Source organism: Lagopus muta, chromosome 3, assembly GCF_023343835.1.
Source record: "Lagopus muta isolate bLagMut1 chromosome 3, bLagMut1 primary, whole genome shotgun sequence".
In the NCBI taxonomy this organism is placed as follows: Eukaryota; Metazoa; Chordata; class Aves; order Galliformes; family Phasianidae; genus Lagopus; species Lagopus muta.
Window position 1 is genome coordinate 78,831,657 of NC_064435.1, and position 21,939 is coordinate 78,853,595.

At 44.9% G+C, this 21,939-nt stretch overlaps 1 protein-coding gene and 1 long non-coding RNA gene across 5 annotated transcripts in view; both read right to left on the reverse strand.

Moving 5' to 3' along the window:
• Positions 1 to 7,414: 7,414 nt before the first annotated feature.
• On the reverse strand, positions 7,415 to 12,937 carry LOC125690713 (uncharacterized). 2 transcript variants are annotated; one of them, XR_007375753.1, is made up of 5 exons: positions 12,648 to 12,937; positions 12,469 to 12,516; positions 10,118 to 11,116; positions 8,821 to 8,908; positions 7,415 to 7,749 (listed from the first exon to the last, which is right to left on the reverse strand). It is a non-coding gene; the product is annotated as an uncharacterized LOC125690713 (long non-coding RNA). The 2 variants fall into 2 exon arrangements; XR_007375754.1 differs by lacking the exon at positions 12,469 to 12,516.
• A 2,445-nt stretch (positions 12,938 to 15,382) lies between these two features.
• The window catches only part of PIGN (phosphatidylinositol glycan anchor biosynthesis class N), a 104,506-nt gene continuing 97,949 nt past the window's right edge, over positions 15,383 to 21,939 (reverse strand). Inside the window, exon 29 of one of the 3 annotated variants that reach the window (XM_048938523.1) lies at positions 15,383 to 16,185. In XM_048938523.1, the coding sequence (XP_048794480.1) occupies positions 16,062 to 16,185 (124 nt within the window). In that variant the 3' untranslated portion in view covers positions 15,383 to 16,061. The remainder of the gene's footprint in view (positions 16,186 to 21,939) is intronic. The other 2 variants (XM_048938522.1, XM_048938521.1) reach the window with 2 other exon arrangements.

Genomic DNA, 21,939 nt, shown 5'->3' on the forward strand with positions numbered 1-21,939 from the left:
TCCACACATTTAGTCTTATGCAAAGACTGCAGCAACTATCAGCTATAAATCATATAAGGAGTTTGTACTGTTAGCATTTCTCCTATCACGTATGGAGTCACACCGTGCTGTTTTTATAAGTCCAGCAACGAGGTCATTACTTATACAACAGAAATGTAAATTCAGTAATCCGAAAGGGTGGGAGGGTGAGGCAGAAGTCCTTAAGGAGCCATAAAAGTTCCTGAAGATAATTCACAGGTACAAAGGGGCAACCAAACAAGAAGAAGAGATATTTTTCTGTATGGCAGAGAGAAGGAACATGGTGATCAGAGCAATTTCTCTAACAGCCACCTTTTAGAGTGGAGGAAGAGGTGAAAGCACTCCAGAATATGGCAGCCCCAGCAGATGCAGCTAACATGCTGTCCTAACACGCAGCTAGCAGAGCTGCAGGAATAGCTACAAAAAATCCACGATTAAGTACAGGCTTCTTTGTTTTCCTTTATCTTCTATAAACTTTATTCTAATATCACACATCCACACTCCTAAATAAACATTCTTTATCTCTCAATCTCATGTATTGAAAGTGCTGACTCTTAAGTAATGTGAAGCAACACAGGTTACTATTCCTACCAGGCTGGAACCTGCTGATTAGTGTGCTTTTGCAATAAGTGATAGCTGAAAAAAACTACTCCCTGGGGTATTGGGAAAGTGGCAGCACAGAGCTCCACTTAGCCACTAAGATAGAGAGGAGGAGTCCCCCAACAGCAGCTGGACACAGAGCCCCTTCTTACATGCAGCAAGAGAGCAGGAATGACCCTGTGCCCAGCACTACACATCTACTTAGCAGGTCTGAAGCCTTTCTATTTCATGATAAAAGCAATATAACAAAACCCCATACAGTAGGAGCCAGGACACATATCTGAGGGAGCTCAGGACAGGAGGAACAACATCAGAGCCACGGTGAAGAGAGTAACCAGGAGAATCCCAGCAATCCTACCTCTTGGGCTCAGCACAGTGTCTGAGGCAGCCCTTCATTCCCCAGCTGTCTCTCATCATCCTCCAAGCTCTGCACCCAAATGGGCCACCTGAAACCTATAACCTAGGGCTGCCCTTTTTGAACCACTCTCAACCCAAAAGGAGTACAACAGCTGCGTTTTGCCCAGACCTGACTGAAAACCACACTCCTGCAGGCACTAGAACTAGGCTGGGCTGTGTGCACTTTGGAAGGCTACATGTGCAGAGAGCTGGGATCAGGGCTGTGGTCCCTATGCCCATGTATGAGCTGAGTTGTCTTCGCAATTCAAGCACACAAGCTGGCATAAATCCGCTCAGCTTCCATGATGCCAGTGCTGCTCTGTCGTGTGAGTTCTGTTCTTCACGCTTACTGAGGTTAGGATGGGGAGCAGGATGTGACATCAGCAGCCTGAAATGTTTACATAAATGTAGGCAGCAGCATTCTGAATTCTTTGAGTACTGTTTGTTTCTCTAGAGGCTTTGCCAAAAAGGGAAAGAGAAAAAAGAGGTATGAGCTTGTGACTTTCTACTACATCAGAAAGCTTGAAATATAAACAGCTGCTTTCACCGACTTTCATCGGTGCAGCAGGGCCAGGCTGCCTAATCCTCGGGTAGCAGTGTTGATAAATAGTGCTCAGACAGACAGGTTGGATCAGATTTTCCCATGAGCTCACTCAGGAGGGTTAGCTTTCATGGGCGGTGTGCTGTTATCTCTTTCAACTGTCAGCGCTTGAAAGCCAGCCCTGGTTTTCAAAGAGTCGCTCCTGGGGAGGTGAAGGAGGAGGAGGAGCAGGAGTAGAGTACCTTTCATCATGAACACAACATGGGTGAAGCCATGACTTGACTGATGCCACAGGAGAATACACCATCACTCGCTGTCACGTGGAGCCGGGCTGCTTTCAGCTGGCAGTGATAAGCCTGCTGCAGAGCTCTGGGATCTCCCCACGGGCACAGGCACTTCAGAGACACTTCAGGGTTTTTGCTCAGGGTGAACGCAGCAGTATGGAGCTGATGCTCTGCACACCTCCGTGCAGGCCAGCAGCATGGCAGCCAAGGGAGTGGGTCTTCCCATGGCAATTGCTTCTGTAGAAGCTCCGAAGGAGGAGGACAGAGAAAAAAGACATACATGTTTGCATGTGGGTTGCTCACCACACCATGCAAGCTGTGGATGTTAACACCGAATGGCAACAATGCTTCCAGATGGACCTCTGGGCAGACTCTGTCCCTCAGGGTGCTCATTTCACAGCATGGTCACCTCCACAGCAGTGTGTGTGCCTTCAGAGAGAGGAAGGCACGTTCCTGAAGAAGGCATTACCTGCCACAGGATCAGTAATGGGAAGATGAAGTATCAGTAGAGCTTAAATGCAAGAGTATGAGTGATCAGAGGATGGCCTGTGTCCAGCAGGAAAGTGTTAACTCAAATCTTACCTGTCAGGGGACACAGAAAATTTCTTCTAGTTCTGCTGCCTTTCATTTTTCCATAAAGTGTGGCTTTAGTTATGAGCAAATTATCGTTCCAGGAGTGTTTCCACAGAATGAGATGTAACAGCACAGACACGGCCACATGCCCTGGGGGAAAATTAGTGCATCAGAACCAAAGCTGGAGAAGTCCCACAATAAGAGTTGATTAAAGAGCATTTTGAAGAATATTATATAAGCCCCGATGCCTGCCATTACCTCAGCATTTGCCCCATGTACTGTCCTCGCGCTGATCTTCATAACATCCTTCATAGCTGTGGGCTGCAAGCTGCCATTCCTGTCAGAAGGCATTTCATGACAAACTTGCTGTGGGCATTTGACGGATGTCTCTGCGCTCAGAGAAGTGGGAGGGAGGTGACATTACTGCAGTTGCAGGAGAAAAAAGTGCAGATAACAAAAACTACAATTGTGTAAACAGTGTTTCTGTTCCAATGAAAGCAAAAGCAAACTCCAAGCCTAAAACTGGTTTTCATGGTAGCCCATGGTAGGATAGAGTGAGAAGCCCAAGGAGTCTGCCTGCCCTACCAGCAAGGCACTGAGGTGTCCCCCATGGAGCCCAGCAAAGTAGCATGGGGCCATGGCCCCTTTCTCCTGGTTTGGCTGCTTGTTCTGCCTTAGGGCAATCCCACATCACCTGTGGTGTAAGCCCAGCTGGGATCAGACAGTATACCTCCTGCACAGTTTGTGGTTGCCCAGAGAGGAAGGAAATCTTCATTTCTTACCCCTGAGCCAGCTTGGAGAGGACTGTCCTCCCTTGTTGCTGAAGGTCCAAACTTTTGTCTTTACCAGTGGAGAAGTCATCCTACTGACAGTGCCACTGGCAGCCATCCAACCCAAAGAGCTATTAATTATGGCTTCCTTAAAGAAAAGAAGTAATTACAGCTGGGTGTCCAGAAACTACCTGAAACTTTGCAGCCATGCCCTAGCTGTGGGCCAATAGCAGCTGAGGAAACCTTTTGCAGAGGTCAAGGCACAGGGACAGCAGCTCTCTTTTTTTTTGCCAAGAAGCTCCCTTTCTTTGCTAAGCTCCCTCAATCCTGAAAACATGTACAAAAGTCCAGGTCTGTGGGGCATCCTGCAGGCTTTGAGGGAGTCAGAAATGAGCTTCCTGTTGGCCAGTTTGGATTGCAGGGCTCAGAGGGCTGGCTGCATCCCCAGAGGCAGTATTTGCCTGAGGTAAGGTGATCTGTGGAGATGATTTCTACTGGGGCACAAAACCTCTTTAATCTCAGCTGCCAAGGTCTGCAGGATGGAAGGGAAAGGAAAGCAGAGGCCAGGATCATTAGCCTGTGTCCTCAGGAGAAAAGACCTACTCCACTGCGCTCTGCCACTCTCTCTCTTGAAGCCAACTTCAACTCAATTCAAAGGAGTCTCAGAGGCATAAGCCTCAGCAATGATTGAATTTCTACAAGACTAATGAGACCTGAGAGAAGAGAAAATCCAAGGCAAGAGCACACAGCCAAGATGGTGGGTTAGCAAGTGCCACTCATCCAGCTCTTCCCTGCCTGGGCTCCCAGGGGACTGGGGTAAAGGCACGGCCTTGCCCAGAAGCTCTGGCCACACCAGGTCATCTGCTCTTGGTACAGCTGCTCTCTTTTTCTTGCTCTCACAAGACCAAAAGTAACTATCCCAAGAGCATGCAGTGATCCAAAGCACTGTTAAGACATTCTTGGGAATTAAAGGAGTAAAAGATAAAATTTTCAGACCATATAGAATCATAGAATCACTAAGATTGGAAAAGACCTCTAAGATGATCTAGTCCAACCACCAACCCATTCTCAGCATGCCCACTAACCACATCCCTCAGCGTTACATCTCCACATTTCTTGGACACCTCGAGGGACAGTGACTGCACCACCTCCCTGGGCAGCCTGTGCCACTGCCTCACTGCTCTTCTGAGATGAAATCTTTCCTAATATCCCATTTGAACCTGTGTCAAATGTGAAGCATATAGGATTATATTCATTATATTAATGAATTATCTCATGATAATTATATATCTAGCAGGATAATGTCAAACAATACGGAATACTGCTGGGGAGGGAAACTGTTTTTAGAGTTATTGATAGTTTTCAGCTTGCAACTGAAACTTGAGGAGGCAATCCTGTGCTTAGGCAAAGACTTAAACATTTTGGTAATTCATATGAGATACTGGAGTGACTCCCTGTTCGACAGGGGGTTTCCATGCCATAGCTACAGACTCTATATCAAATTCCATCGCTGCAGCTTGAAGATACACAATTTAGATTGAAAATAAGCTGCATATTTTGACTTGGTGACTTGTTGCTGGTACTCTACACAAACTCAAAGTTTTCTATCGGAGGTTTCTTCACGGACTTCCAGTTAGAGCTGTAGGCTTGATGCAGAAATATCTGGCAGATGACCACAGCAGTCCTTCAAGCCTTGAAAGTAATACATCAATCAAAAAATGTAAGGTAATCACTTTCAGTTATAATTAAATAGGTTTCATATATCAGACAGACACTTGCTCACCAGTTCAATTTCTTGATGGCATTACAAGCAAAAAGCGGGAAAGACAACAAAACTTTCTTTACCTTTCTTCCATGCATCACAAGCAAAAAAAGGAGAAAAAAAAAGTCACAGGAAACAAACAGCTGCAATCCATTCTTTCACAGACCATTTTACAGACTTCTTCAATAAAAGCAAACCCCTCAAGTGAGTAAGGACTTCATCAGGACCTCCAGCACAAGAAAGGCATGGAGATGTTTGAATGGGCCCAGAAGAGGGCCATTAAGGGCTCAGAGGGCTGGAGCACCTCTCCTATGGAGACAGGCTGAGGGAGCTGGGTTTGATCAGCCAGGAGAAGAGAAGCTGCGGGGAGACCTCAGTGCAGCCTTACAGTACTTGAAAGGACTGACTTTTTACACAGTGATAGGGCAAGTGGGAATGGCCTTAAAGTAAAAGCAGCATTCAAGTCCAGGCTGGATGGGCCCTGAGCAGTCTGATCTGATTAGTGGTGGCAGCCCTGCACACAACAGGGTGCTGGAACTGGGTGGGCTGCAGAGTCCCTTCCAATCTAAGCCATTCTGTGATTCCATATTGGAAGCTGCGCAGTTCCTGTCACTTCTGACATGATTTACAGATGTCAGTTTGCTTTGCTTATGGTTCTTGTTCCCCATACATAGCTGGTGTAATTGTTCTTAGTGAGCAGTGAGGCATTTTTCTTTGTGGAAAAAAATCAATAAATATTTAATTCATAAAATTAAGAGAAGTGATGAACAAAAATATTCAACTAATAAAGATAAATGGCTTTTGTATTCATGAAGGCTTCTTATTAAACAGTCAGTGGAAAAAGTGTCCCCACTGGGCAAAGAGAACAAAATAAATGGTGGATCTGATACTGCAAGCACAGCACTTGAAAGAAAGAGGGAAAGAAAACAACATTAATACATCGTTAAGGTTGAGCATTTAAATCTACAGAAGCCAGCACAAACATGAAGGAAGGTTCCTGCAGCAACGTTAATTGGGACTTATTGCGGACTGTGTTATTGGTGATTGCATACATTCAGTTGCATAAACGAATTGCCAAAGCTGTATCCAGCTGGAATGCAAATGAGGGATGTGCAGTCATGTGGCTGCTCCTACACAGTGCGATCCACCGGGTACCAAACACCACAGGTCACGGCTGGTAGGCCACCTGCAGGTACACACACATATACATATGTAGGCATAAAGCAAAAAAAAAAAGTCTACCAAATCTTCAAGATATATCTTCTAGTTGCTCGCGTTTATTTATTTGCAGGCAAGTTAATAAAAACTGTAGCTAACAATGCATTCTTTTAGTGCATGCATAATTTCATTTGCTTCATCTGCTGTATCTGCAAATGCTGAAACATGACAAGAATGTAACTTTCCCAAAGTCGTAAAGTACTTCTATTTAGTAATTTCTACAGCCAGATGAAAACTTTGTGTTATTTCGTGTCCCATATTGCCAATAAAACTGCGGCTGAGCTAACACATCCCAACCCCTATGCCTGTTTTCCAAAGCACAATGTCCTGGGGACATATTCTCCAAATTGCCTGTGAAGGCTTTGGAACAACACAAAACCAGTCCACAAAAAGGCCCCATCCACCCTGGCAGGCAAGCACTAAAGCTACGCTGGGAAGGCCAGCGTCTGCCTGAGCTCCAGCAAACGCTGTTGTATCGTATCAGCAATCAAAACCTGGGTAACGTCATTTAGCTGATGCTGCAGGAGTTATTACTGGCATCGCTGCCTTTCCCAGAGACCCCAATCTGTGATCAGATTCCTGCTGCACACAGGCAGAGATAGGAAATTGCCTCTCGTGTCCAGGTAGGCTGTTAGCACTGGGGAGAAGGGGTAAGGGGTGCTCATCCTGCCAAATGATTCCCATTTCATAGCGAAGTTCTGACGTGTGCTGTGCCCCCCCAGCAAAGCCTGTGGGTTTTGGTGCCGTAATGTTCTGTTCAAGATAAAATCAAGTACAACAAAGTGATGTCAGACATGTCATCGAGTTGCCCCATGTTGCCTGCTGTGACAGTGACCACAGCTGCCCGATTCCCCACTAGTGTTTCCTACCACTCGTCTTCTTCCTTCTGCCTCCCTGGGCCTTTTCTTTTCTCAGAAAAATAATGGCATTGCTCATGCAGTGCTGCATCCCATTGCTGCTTTTGCTTACAAGTTCCTCAGCAGCTGAGCGTAGGGTGAGGCAGATGAGGGGGGGGCATTTTTCTTAGATGATTTAACTAATCTCATGCAAATATACACTCAACAGTCTTGGTACATGGTGTGCTTTCACCTGTACAACGGTCAAGTCAGCTGAATATTGCTTTTTTTCCCTGAAGATAATAGCATTTTTATGCATTGTCTCTTGAAGCTTTTTGTGCTCACACGCTGAAAAACAGCTTCAGCTGAGGAATAACTGAAGTCACTATACTTAGTTTCTGTCCAGGTAATTTTGTGTCCTCTTCCCATATTAGCAGAAGAGGATGTGATGATGATAGGAGATCGTTAACATATCTATTTTTTCTCCCATTCTTACTTCAGGAATATGAAATGAAAACTGCAGTTAAACATCTATCATTACATCATTTCTGGCTATGTTATCTTGCATTTGAGAAGCAGGAAGGATTTCGCAGGCAAAACAAAACACAGAAGCTGGTTTCAAAAAAAAATAAAAATAAAAACCTACCTTCCTCTCCTGGTGTGATTTATGTGATTTACAGGGCCGATGTTTTGGGCACTGAATCCATTCATTTCATTTTTATTCCAGAAAGGGAGATTATTGGCTTCCTGACTGAAAGACACAATCACACTGATGTGTTTTAAGTTTTGTTCAACCAGCATCAACTTCAGACATACTGTAACACACGGTACCAGCAGAAGTAGAATAAAAAATTAAAAATATTGGTCAAAAATCTCCCCAAAAAGCATAGGCCATGCAGCAGCAGCGTGGTATCAGAGTGACCCTGATTTGGACCTTCAGCTTTCAGTAACACCTGTGGTTTAGAGCTGCCACCTCCACCTCCAGTTTGAGAACTCCCAGACATGCCACAAGAAAGTGAGTTGTTGGAAAGGAGTTACTGCAAAATGAAAACAGCGTTGGAGGGTTGGTGCTTCTGTCACTGCTGGGGCTTTTTTTGGCCTCATTCATTTTCCAGTTTAGCCATTTTGTGAAAGCAGTATTTGGCCAAAGCAGAATGTGTCTTTCATCAAATAACAGTAAAATATTTAACAAGTTTCTGTTCCCCAAAATTAAAAACAAAGCATTTGTTGAAATGGGCAACAAGTCCTTTGGGCAACTAGCCAGCTGGCAGCTGCAGCTCCATCAATAGGAATGAGGATACCTGATTTGGGTGCTACACGTGCAAGTTTTTCCCTTCCATAAGTTCCTTTTGCCAAATTCTTGTCCTCCAGGCCCCCTCAGCACACATCTAATTGAATGCACAAGCAGCTTCCTAAGCTCAGGAAAGGGCCCGACCCTGCCCCACTGCAGTCAGCAGAGCCAGCTTGTTTGAAGTTAGGCACACGCCTAAGTGCTTAGCTGGATTTTTGCCGAAACTGTCAATCTTTTATAGTTAATCATTTATCACCCTGCTTATGTGCTGGTAGTCATGCTTCAGTGTGCAAATATGTAAATTGCTTTCATAAAGCTCCGCGCGCCGAGCACAAATAGTGCTTCCTCAGCCCTTTGCTGGAGTTCTCCCGTCCTGTGACATCTCAGATAGATCAAACAGCACTTAGGGCTGGCAAGGAAGTTATTTTTCCCTTAATTAAACAGAATCATTACTGCGTTCCTGCTCTTATTAGTGAGGCGCATTGGTGGACTTGCAAAATGCACAAATAAATAATGGCATTTAGCTCTCACCTGACAAGCAAAGCGCATTTTGCCTTCAGGAGCGCGTACGTCAATCCATCTTACACACTCCACCACTCTGAGCAAGGATGGGAACAAGCTGTCAAACCCGTGAAAAGCATATTTGCATTACTGTTGTACAGACTAAGTTCGATAACTACTTAGAGTGAGGGTATTTGCAATGTATAACAAGGTAATTCTCCAAACGTCAGTGACCATTCTAATTTTTCTTTCTATTGCTGAGGTTAATTGCTGTGTGAACTATGTGGGAGGTCATCTCCACTTACCTTAGCTGGTTTGCTTTGCATGCAGAAAGCTCACAGCTGCCATGATTTTTCACAAAGAATTAATAGTTACAGCCACTCGGTCTGAATACATCGTGTTAGAGTGATAGGTAGCAGCAGGGCCTTGCTGAAACAGAGCCTTAAAACACCATTAGTGTGCACCTGCAGACTGCAGAGCCAGTTACTCTGCACTCCTGCCCGTGGGGTCTTGCATGCATCCACTAATGGAAAGCCTGATTCTCCCCAGATGTCATGCACTTCTGCAAGGAGAAAGGACTGAGAAGAGAAAATGACAGAGTCCATTCCCCTGCTCAGTAGAGCAGTTTCTTGAGAATTCATTCCCTGCCAAGCAGAATAAATGCATTCAGCTTTTTTTCTCTAAGAGGAAGCTTGAGCACTTCTTGAGGTGAGTCATATGAAAATGAATTAAGGAAACCAGCTACTCTCCCAGTTGTTAATTGAGGAAAAAAACAAATAAACAGGTAAAACAATCCTGAACAACCAAACAGAAGGAGCAAACCAAGAAAACAGGCTCCAAGGCAACAGACCAGCTACCACGATGACCCAGCGGGATCCAACACATCCCCTGGCCATGGGCACTGCGTCTGCACCAGCGCCTGGCCCCAGCCAGCAGGAGGCTAAGCAGGACCTTTGAGGGAAATTGTTGCACACCCCGCTCAGAGCAGGGGTCAGCCAGGATTCACAGCAGTACTGCCTGGGGGCTGGAGTAAAGCCCCAGGAATCGGGAGCTTTGGATGATGTTTCAGAAAGTTTATGTTTGATTTAGGTCCTGGATAAAGACTTGGCTGTCATCCCAAGTACTAGGAGGCTTTCTTTCATTATTTCATACTTCAAATATGACATGCATATTTTGTTTCTGCTTGCTGTGGTAAATACCAGTCAATTGCTAAGCTACAGTAAAGCAAGCAAATCTGTAGCATTTTTAGGACTAATCTTAGTATAGCTTAGAATAGATGCAGAACAACAACACTGTACGACAAAGTGCCTGGTGGTTACACACATACCTTCTTTCACAGCAGGTCAGATACAAGAAGCTCAAATCTGATTTTGGAAAATATCCACTCACTTCTAGAAATCTAGAGAAACAAACATCCGACCAGTTAAATATAACTCTGGGGAGCAAAGTTTTGTACAGTAAGTTCCAGCATCCCTTAACTTTGTACAAAAATTGATACTGAAACAAAATAGCGGTATTTCCAAAACCCATCTCTGCTCACATTCCCACCAGGACAAGCACCAGGTTTCAACCCCAGCTGAAATGACTGCAGTTCTTCTCTTGTATTGTCTCACATGCCAAGAAGGCAGAATAATGATGTCCAGCACAAAAGGACACATCTACTGAGATACATAAAAGGTTACTCCAAAGAAAGTCAATATGAGAAGTGTGCTCAACATGCCTTGTCCTTTAGCATTTGTGCAAAAGCGATAAACTAAGTTTAATTAGAGGAGCTGAGGCCTGGGTCAGAAAGTTCTCCAGCCCTAAATGTCAGCAGTTCGATTTTGCAGCATGTTTCTGCACGGCAGTCCTTTGGATCAGCCCTGGGTTGCTGGAGTTGTGCTGCAGACTGGCCAGGAAGAAGAGCTGTGCAGTGACACACGGCTTCCTCATCTATTCTCCCATCTTGCTGCAAGGCAGAAATGGTGAAGGCAGCCATGACAGTACTTGCAGCATTTTAAGTTTAAATTACTCAGGCCTGACTCTGCACCCCTCACCCTCTGCTTGGCCAATGGTTGAAGCATGAGCCGGCAGGACTTAGCAACCCAGCTCTTGATCATGGGATGGCCGAGGTCCGGAGGGACCTCACAGCAATGGAAGTGACAGGAGCCTTGCTGCAGATGGCACAAAACTTATGCTCTTTCACTGTGTGGTTCCTGTTGCAGGCACATCTGGTTGGGCACGTCGGCTTGTCATCTTCTCTCTCAGAGGAGTCACTGCATGTATCCAGTCATTAGCAGGCTCGTCAGCAGTAATGACTCGAGCAAACAGTAAACCTGTGAGCCAGCTTCACCATATGTAACATCAAAGGGAATAAAAAGAAAAAAAAAAGCATTTGCTCTTACATCTTGTCTGCAGAATAAAATGCAAATGAAATAGTGTGTTTTCCTTGATTTCCATTTGATATTACCCACTGTCAAAGTTAGAAAGTTATGCAGCTTGCTTCCAAGCACAAGTCAATAAATAAATGGAGAAAATATCAACAAGCTTGATTTCAAAGGTCACAGGAATGGGATGAGTGCCACGAGGCTTTCAGCCTTCACCTTCCCCATTCCAGTCCTCTCCAAATGCCAAAGTGCTCTCCTCTTTGCCAAAGGCATTTGAGTGAAGCAACTCTCGGCAGCCAGAAAGGGAGACACAGCAAAAGGAACTGCAGCATCCAGGTAGACAGAAAATTCTAAGAAACAAACAGCATCACTCTCTTATGAATCAGATGGGAGGTGAGGGCTCAAATAATACCTGTATTGTGGCTTGGCCAAACCAGACTCAGGAGTTGACAGAATCACAGCATCACGGAATGGCCAGGGTTGGAAGGGACCTCAAGGATCATGAATCTCCAACCCCCCTGCCACATGCAGGGCCACCAACCTCCCCATTTAATACTAGACCAGGCTGCCCAAGGCTCCATCCAACCTGGCTTTGAACATCTCTAGGGATGGGGCATCCACAGCCTCTCTGGGCAGCCTGTTCCAGCACCTCACCACTCTCTCTGTAAAGAAATTCCCCCTGACATCCAACCTAAATCTTCCCTCCCTCAACTTCAAACCATTTCCCCTTGTCCTGCTATTATCTGCCTTTTCAAAGAGTTGATTCCCCTCCTGTTTGTAGGCTCCCTTTAGGTATAGAAAGGCTGCAATGAGGTCACCCCACAGCCTTCTTTTCTGAGGCTGAACAAGCCCAGCTCCCTCATCCTGTCTTCATAGGGGAGGTGCTCCAGTCCCCTCATCATCTTTGTGGCTCTCCCCCGGACTCTCTCCAACAGCTCTCTGTCTTTCTTGTACTGGGTACTTGTTCAAGTGTGATACTAGAAAGCAAGGATTGGCTAAAAGCATGAAAGCTGATGAATGGATGAGTTCTTATTCAAGAAGGCAGCTACAGCCTTCAGATAACAGCTGTGGTGTGCATTGTGATTGCCAAAGCTTCTAAAGTCTGATTTAGTCTGTGGGGAGGGTAGGGGAAGTCATTTGGTTTGAGTCATAAGAGGTCTTGATATAATCTAAGCTTCATCATCTCTGAAGAAACATTTCCTGGACTTGTATCAAAAGGCTTTGTGCGGTCCTGATAACACAATAGCAGAGAACAATTCCTAGCAGTGAAGATTACAAGATCTTTATATCGTTTGCTCTTGCATTACAACACCTGATGGGCATTCCAGGTTTACAGTCACTTCTTCAGGGATCCATGGCTCTGAAAGCAAGCATACACAAGCTTTGCAAGCATTGCTACGCTACCAGTATAATTTAGAAAAAACCAACAATGGTGCAGCCCCAAAGTATTTGTCTTTCCCTGTCCAAGACTTTCACTGCCGGGAGCCTCACCTGCTCCAGGAGTCAGAGAGTCTGCAGCAAGAAAAGGATGGAAGGCAGCAGGGCTCAGTGTAGCTCTACCTTTGTGCTCTTGGCTGAAAATATGGGCCAGCTGATGCTCGCCCTGGTGCACAGGACTCAGCTGGCTCACAACGTGCCTGCACCTGTGCCTGGAGCCCCACTCTAGAAGAAGGATTAAAGACCCATTAGCAGGCAGAAGAAAGCCTAAGCTCACCTAAGTACAAACTTCTGTTCCCTACCTTGGCTATTAGAGATGGGAGAGGACTTTTTATTGCAAATGATGTTTGTTTCTGGAAAGGAAAGGAACAGGCATCAGCAGGAGGCAAGAGCCTACTTTATCACACGCCACATGGGGCTGCGTAAAGTGGCTGAGTGGGAGAATTTTTTACACTTCCCTGTCCTGGAGTAAACCCAAATGTGCAGGCCAAGACTCTAGCAAAAGCTTCCCCTGGGGAGGAATAGGAATGGCACCGCCAGCCCTGCTATTCCACCAGAGATCCTCTCCAGCACTCCCATGGTCTCTGCTAGAAACTGAATGTGCAAAAGGCACAGAGATGCACAGGGCTGGCAGGGGAAGGGCAAAGGTGAGATAAGGTTGCTGCCATGACGGCCAACCAGAGCAAACAGCAAACAAGAATGGCCTCTTCCAGAGAAGCACCAGGGAAAAAACCAGTATGTGTGATGCAAATGCTCATTATCTCCATTGTGTTCTTACAGGAGTGGAAGGAGATGATGAAAGCCACAAGCAGAAAGTTTGACTGATGCAGGTTGTACTTTCACAGCCATTTCCATTCGCCTGCACACCAGCATATTTTGATTATTCTTACTATCAGCACCAGACACAGTGGGGTAAGCCAATGCATTATTACCATACTCTGAGATGATAAAAGATGACCTGAGTTTCCACACCCTCTCTCAGGGGGCCTGCAGCTCTAAGCAGCACATATCTCCACCATCTGTGTTGGATAGGTAGGGCATCCATTTAGTCTTGTCATAGATAGCAAGCATTTCTGACATGCCTGCAGAAGATCTGTTTTCAAGATGGCAGCCCTGCGGGTCCAGCATTCCTATTTTTCGAGTCAATTCCTTCATGACAGAGCAAAGCCAGCTGTTCAGTTGCTCCCATCAGTGAATTTGCTCTGTAGACAGTCACTTTACAAAGGAATTGCTCTAGCGAGGGAGACTAGGATGCTCAGCTGCCTATGGCTGCACACACTGAAGTGACAGAGCTGCAGACAGAGGTCTCAAGAGTTCAGTTAGGTCCCAAAAGCTGGTGGTGGTACCCAACGTGCACCTTTAGTTTGGGGTTACTCAATACGGGTCCAAGGTGGGAATAGCTCTCCACAGCAAAAGCTTCCTGGATCCAAGGAGAACAAGCATGGCAGGTTTCCACATCTTAACACGGTGTTTGCTCTGGCAGCAGCTGTCAATATACTCATGGTTACTCTTTGCCTTTGGTATAACAGTGGTGACTGGCAGTAGGCACATGCCCACGTTCCGACACACAAGTCTGAATGTATGTCCTGTAACAAATGTGTAATATGTTCTGTGACTGAGACCAGCTGCGCTAGCAACACGCTCAGAAGTGCCACTGGACCACTACCTAGCGGAAAAATGGCTCCCTCTCCAGTGCTCAGCCACTCTCAAGAGGCATTCTGAAAGCGTGTGGATGACTGCAGGCCCACGACAGGATATTCTCCAGCACTCAGCAAGCAGATGGAACTTTGTGACTGGCTTCTCCCAGCCAAACTTCCTGCAGGGATGACTAGTTTCCAAACACATTAAACAGCCGTGTGAGCACGGCCAAATGCCAGATGGCTGGAAAGAATATTGGAGTAGCCCCATGACGAATGTCTAGCCTTGGCTGCCAGCGCCACGCACCATATGCATCACCTCTCAGACAGGAAGGCCTGGCTGCAACTTGGAAGGGTGACATGGGGATACTGCACAGCTGAATTTGTTGGTGATGCCATGACACAATAGAAAAAACTTTTTTTTTTCCTTCTTACTTTCTTTACTGTGCATAGGGATCTGCTTCATGGGGCCACTTCAGCGATAGTGTGGATGAAAAACACTGCTTCAACGACAGGACACATTACTGTGTAGGCCTCCAGCTGAGCGAGAAGTACTGTTTCTGTTTAACTCTTGCAAAAGATGACTTCAAGGAATGCTGCAGCATCATCGTGTAGGTGGGTGCTATAGTTTGAGCTACTTTATTAACTTTGGGCTAGTGGCAAGGAAGATGATGTTTGCTGTTGGAAAGGCCACGAAGCTAGAAGACCACTCAATGCCTCATGCAATGGCTTTACAATTACTGGAACCCCAGGAGCACCCATGATAGCAGAAGCTATAAGCCTCCCAGTTCTTTGTGCTCTCCCTTCTAATCAGCATTAAAAGCAGGAGATTTGTGTTTGTGTTTTCTCATGGTGCCACCATTACCCAGCCTGACCCTTGCAACTGAGACCAGAACACAAGTGGAAAGGAAAACACAGAAACAAAGGAAAAAAATCCTCAGTACAGCATAATGAGCATCTCTCTGTGCAAACCACTAGCTCCAGCTGCAGTTTCACGACGTCTTTATGCCGATCTAACTCTAGTCTGTCACTGAAATAAGCAGTCCTAACCTTTCTACCTGCCCTCCATCATGAGCTGGACTGGGGAATCTGTCGAAATACTATTCTACAGTTCCTTAATCAGGTTCATTTTCATTTGGATCGATTACCTCATCTGGCTTAGTGCTCAGCCTGCCCAAGTGTCAGCGACAGAGGCAGCAGGAGACCACAGTTTGCACTCAGGTTAGCTAAAAGCTTTTGTCTCACAGCAAGAACTTCACAGCATACCAATCTTAACCTGTCTTACATACACAGCCTGTCTCAGGTTTACAGGCTTGCAAAAGTTATATCCAGTTTCAGAGATAGTCAAATGCATATGCCATACTGGCAACATACAAAAATCTGCCCAGACTGATTTTATTCATGCTTCAGTCTGAGAAGTGCTTGTGTGAGACGTGCAGTGAAGGCGGGACTTTGCAGACTCCAAATGAAAGCATGCACATGAGATAAACAGCTGGCGGAAGAGTTCTAACAATTGAAAAAAAAAACAAAAAAAAAACAAAAAATGATTGCCTATTTCTTTTAAATCAGACTTTATATTGTTTTTATTTTCAAAAAATATGCGCACTTAGAGAATAAAGCCAAGGTTGTTTCAGTCCCACTGATGTCTAAATGACAATCTCCAAATACAAATTTCAGTCATAGGACAGTATGACTCTGTCAGCAGCGCGCTCTGATCCAGGATGGGATTTTAGCACTCAAGTCCATTAACTTATATTTACATTACAGAAGTGGAAGTTGGTTCAGAAGAAGGCAGAGGGTGAACTTAAGGGCAGGAATATTTATTGCTTTATCACGTAGAATGGTGCTTAGTCCTTCTGGAAAGTTCAAGTCTCTTTGTAGTTAGCAGCTGGGCCAGTCCGTTCATCAGCATCATAAATATGGTCAACGACATCACCAGCACATAGTGGCTAATGCTGCAAAGAGGAGACAGACAGAAAACAGAAAATGCAAATTTGCCAAGTAGAAAGAATTGACTTTAACAACCTTCTGATTTTTATTTTTTATGCTAGGCCTAATTATTGTTCACTTCATATACAACATTTCATACATGCCACTCCAAGAAGATGACTATTATAGCAATACTACCATGTTAAAAACAAGGCCTGTGGCAAAATAAAATGGTGAGAACAACAGAAAACACAACTGAATGTGTACCAACTGAATAAGAGGTACTGGGTATATTCATTACATCCAAGGGGGTAATTCAATGTATGCAACAAACCACTAAAATTTCTGTTTGCTATAGACTGATAAATTTTGGGAAAACTTGCCATCAGGAAGACACTGCTTGTAGTAATACAACTCAGATATTTAGGTCAGCCGAGTTACAAATACTCTAGAGAATACACTTCTCCAATGATGAGCAGCTTCAAGAAAACAAGCACTATTTTTTCACTAGTATTTCTAAAAATTGCAGATTTCACTGCTGCAGTAACACAGAGTTTCAAACAGATTAGACAAATTAGTTCAAACACAATATGAAGATGTGACTTCTGGGTGAGGAACTCCTCAAGTCACCAATGGTTAAGAGGATCACACATAGAGATTGTTCCTAACTTGCTCTAACTCTCACAGTACTTCCTCAGGTATCTGATGTTTACCAGCATTACAGACAACTATTGGTTCAGACTGAGATTTGACTTTTTAACATTCTGTGTTCGGTATCTGAATCAAGTTGGTTGTTAATGTAAGCCATTAAAAAATGAGGGTTCTTCCAGATCATGGAGGTGGCTTAGGTTGGAAGATCATTCAGTTTCAACCTGCCAGCCACAGGCAAGGTTGCTCCCCACGCCCCCCCAGCTCAGGCTGCCCAGGACATCATCCAATCTGGTCTCGAACACCTCCAGGGATTGGAGCATCCACAGCTTCGATGGGCAACCTACATCAGTACCTCAGCTCTCTCTGAGTGAAGAATTTCTTCCTTGCATCTAATCCTCTTCTGAAGTTTAAAACTGTTCCTACTTGTCCCATCAGTATCAGATCACATAAAAAGTCCGTTTCCCTCCTGTTTCTAAGTTCCTTTTAAGTACTGGAAGGCCACAATAAGTTCTTCTCAGACCTTTCTTTTTAAGCTGAACAAGCCCAGCTCCCTCAACATATTGTCACAGGAGAGGTGTTCCAGCCCTTTGTTTCCAGCCCATCTCTGTGGTAATCTGTTCCTCCAGACCTGTTCCAACAGCTCCATATGTCTTTCTTGTGCTGGGGGCCCCAAGCGTGGATGCAGTATACCTGATTGGACCTCACAGAGGGGGACAATCACCTCTCTTGACTTGCTGGCCGCTCCTCTTTTGATTTAGCCCAGATGCTTTCTGAGCCTCCTCTGCAGGGCTGCTCTCAATGAGTCCTCCCAGTCTGTACTCACATCTGAGATTGCCTCAAACTAAGTGCAACACCTTCCACTTGGCACTGTTGAACATCACTAAGTTCATAAGGGCTCACTTCTCAAGCCCATCCAGGTGCCTTTCAATAGCATTCCATCCTTCTGTTGTACCATTCAGTTTTGTGTCATTAGCAAGCTTGCTGAGGCTGCACTCTATCTCACTGTCTATGTCACTGATAAAGATGCCGAAGAGCACCAGACCCTCAGACAGAACTCTGAGGGACAACACTTGCCATTGGCCTCCATAGAGCCATTGACTATAACCTTCTGCCTGCCATCTTCCTCATCACCCTGGAATGCATGTCCAGTCATTGGCCCAATAGACTTGTATGTGTTCGGTCTCATCAGGTGATCTCAAACTCTGCTTCCATTGAGAGGGATTTTCATCCCCCCAACATCCACCTAGAGGTTCAGGAACATGAGAGATGAGAGATGTGTGAGACCTAACTGAGGCAAAAAACTTGTTGAATAGTTCAGCCTTCTCTATACCTGCTGTTGCCAGTTCTCTCTTCCTACTTATCAGAGGAAGTACGTTCTCCTTGGCCTTTCTCTTCTTACCCAGTTTCCTACAGAATCCCTTCTTGTTATTCTTTGCATCCCCTGTCAAGTACAGTTCCATCTGTGCCTTGTCTTTCCCAAACTCTTTTGTACACATCCGGACATCATCCCTGTAATCCTTCCAGGCCACATGTCCCTGCTTCTGCTGCCAATGCATTTCCTTCTCACACCTCAGTTTGACCAACAGGTCCTCATTCAGCCATGTCAGCTTCCTGTCTCCTCTGCTTCATTTCAAAATACATGACAATGGAGAACTCTCGTGTTCTAAGAAAGGTGTCCTTAAGGAGTGGCCATTTCTGCTCATTTTCTTTATCCCTAAGGACAGCTGCCCAGAGGATCTCCCTCATTACCTGCTTAATCAAATGAAATTTCATTTTGTTGAAGTTCAGGGTTCTGACTCTGCTCTTTGCCAGGACCATATTCCTCAAGATCTCAAACTCAGCCAGGGCACGAGCACCGCAGCCTGGACTACCTCCAACCTTAACCTCTTTAATAAGCTCCTCTGCATTGGTAAGCACTAGGTCCATAATGTTTCACCTCTGGTCGGTTTGTCTAACATCTGGACCAGGAACCTCCTCTGGATTGCTCACAGCTTGCCATGTTGCTTTTTCAGGAGACAACTGAAATCCCCAATCATTAGTTCTGCTATTAAGTCCAGCCAGTTTGCTGCCCAGAGAACTCTTGCCCCGCCTGGTCATGTCTGCCCCTTCCAGCATCAACATACTCAGCATCTTGAAGGTGTGTCTGAGATCACTACACTTCAGCCTAGAGTTTCAGATGAAACATTGCTGCAGTCATCTGCATGAGAGCATCCAGAGCCACTAGTGTAGATGTTTGTTTATTCCTGGGACTACTGAAGACACCAGGCACTCTGACATGAGAGGTATTGATGTCTCCTCTATTTCAAAGCAGATGGTTCCTTAGGATGAGTAGGGTAACTTCAGACTTGATGAAGCCTGAGTTTATTTAGAAAAAAGGATTGCAAAGAGTACTTGCAGGTTTAATGATCTGGAATTTCTGCCTGAGGACTCATTCTGTTTGACAGTTTAGCCACAGAAGAGCAGTAAAGCTCGTAACTGATGCTATCAATCCTCACGACCCCAAGATTGTGACAATCTTGGCACTAGCGTAGTGTAATTTAGTTCTGTGAAGCAGAGAAGAACTGGCTCTTAACAAAGCTTGGCCACTAACCAGTGTGACAGAATAAAAGTAATCCAGAAGTTCACTAATGAGCAGGAGCTCTTCTGCAGCCAGGATATAAGCAACAAAAGGAACTGATCTGAACAAAGGGTGGAAAATGCTGAGAGTAACTCGACTCATGCTATAAGATTCTTCTGTTTCTGTTGAGTCTGATTATAATCTTCTCACAAATACCTTGCTCCAAATGCATACATTTAAGTAATTTAAGTCCCAAAAATTCACCAGCACAAATATGCCCACAACTCAGCAAGCGCAATCCACCCCAACACCCTGCAGCTTTCATCTGTCAGCTCTCACCTGTATGCAGTGAAACTGACAATACTCCCTGCTGTGAATGAGTGAAGATTTAAATTGTCAGACAGTAGCAATCTTTCCTACATCCCTTTCCTACAAACATCTCCATCTCTAGCTCTAGCTAAGCAGAGCAGCACAGCTACAGGAGCCCAACGCTCACTCTGTTCTGTGGGGAATGTACAAAATCACACAGCAGAAGCACGAAATTGTGCACACACTTTCAGCTGCTTGGTGCACTTTGGACTTCACAACTCACAATGTATTTGTGATTGTCCACGTGTTATGTGCACAACTCCCTCCAGAACAGCCCTTGGAAGTTCACCTGGGTGTGCTGCAGACTCTGTCCAAGTTTCAGTGCTCTATGGGAAAGGACATAATGCTGCCAACAAAGTCAAATCCTCACTGCAGTTGTTTTCACAGTGTAATGTGTCCTGGGGAACTGTACAAGCACTACAGGTACAGAAGCTTGCATAGTATTAAGGAAACAACCACTCTGATGAACAGCTGTGTGGTTTGATATATGATGCATATATATATATATATATATCAGTATATAATATATATACTGTTAACACCTCAGCTTTTCTATTCACAGGGCACCAAAATTTTAGTTTTTCACATAGGTAAAAACAATTCTTACATTCTAGCTTGAAAATGTGAAATCTGAAAATCTTAAGTCAAATGAGGGCCCTGCTTTTATTCCTACAGGTACACTGAGACAGCCATCAGAGGATGAGCTGTTGCTGAAGGCTTGCTGCCATCAGCACAGGACTTACACAGACATCTGATTTCCCCTCTGCCCTTTAAGCAGCTTTACCAGATGTGGGTGCTCATGAATTATATGCAGGGACATAGAGTGGTTTTCTCAAAGTAAAAAGTCTCTGCAAACTCCACTTAGCTATCTGTCAGGGATGGGTCCTTCAGGCTTTTATAAAGAACAGAGTGCCACACACATTTTTCTCTTGCTATACTCCACAAGGTTGAATAGCTACACTCCTTTATCAAAATATCAGACATTCAGAGTAAAGAAAAATGTATATATTATGGCACAGAGCACAATTAGAAGCAATTTCAGTCAACTTGTCATGTAACTGCAAACAGCCAGCATCTCTGGGGATATCAGCAACTCATACCACAGTACCTGCAGGTAGTTCTGCTTGGTAAATTAGTTCTCTCTACAGGTAATGCTGTAATTAAACAAACAAACAAAGCAAGATTCCTACAGGTACATACCACAACAGCAGTGTGGAAAACTTGATCCCTGGACAACACACAACACTCTTGCCTGGATCAGTAGTTACAGTGAAACAGGTAATTCTCAAAAAGAACTTCCTTCATGAGAACTCAAATCTCAGCTAACAAAACGGAGTGTGATTTTAGGCTGCTGTCAAGTTTGACCCATGTGGATAAAGGGAATATATCAAGCACAGTGGAGCTGCAGCAGGGGCAATTGTTATGAAGGATGAGATGGGCAAGGAAAGGGAATGGTAAAAGAAACAGTAGCTGGTGCAGGGGAACATGGACTAACTAAGGTAAGGCAGGCAGCACCATTCAACAGAAAGGTGACTGCTCTACGTATGGATCAAAGTGAGCAGGCAACACTAGTGCTAAGAAAATCTGGTATCCCAGAGGCCTATTTTGGTCACAAGTAGTAGAAAGAGAATATATGAGGTGACATCCTCTCTTGGCTTTGCTCATGACAGCGTATGTTGGTAAGATGTACCAATCCAAAAAGAGAAGAATCAAATATCACTAGAAAAGGAGCAAAAGTAATCTTGCATCAAACCATGCCTCTTCTCTCAAGTCAGGCTAACTTCTATGATGGCAGACCCGACTGAAAACTGGGAAGATGGAGTAAGTTACTCAGAACTGAATTAGAACAAGTAGAACAAAGTAACTCACACAAGGACTTGGATGAGCTCTTTCTAGAAGAGTTTGAGGACTTCACATATGTGCTGCTTTCATTAAATGCTTGGGTTGGAGGGGACCTTAAAGCCCACCAGTCCCAACCTGGTGCCATGGGCAGGGCTGCCACCACCAGCTTAGGCTGCCAAGAGCCCCATCCAACCTGGCCAAAGCTTCTCTGGGCAGCTCTGCCACTGTCTCATTTTAGAGATTGTTGGTAAACACTATTTTCCTCCTTAACCTAAGACCTTTGTTTTAATAATCAGACCTAGAACACACCTATCACAAAACTGAAACTGTTTCTACTATGCAAAAACATAAACTACTTAAT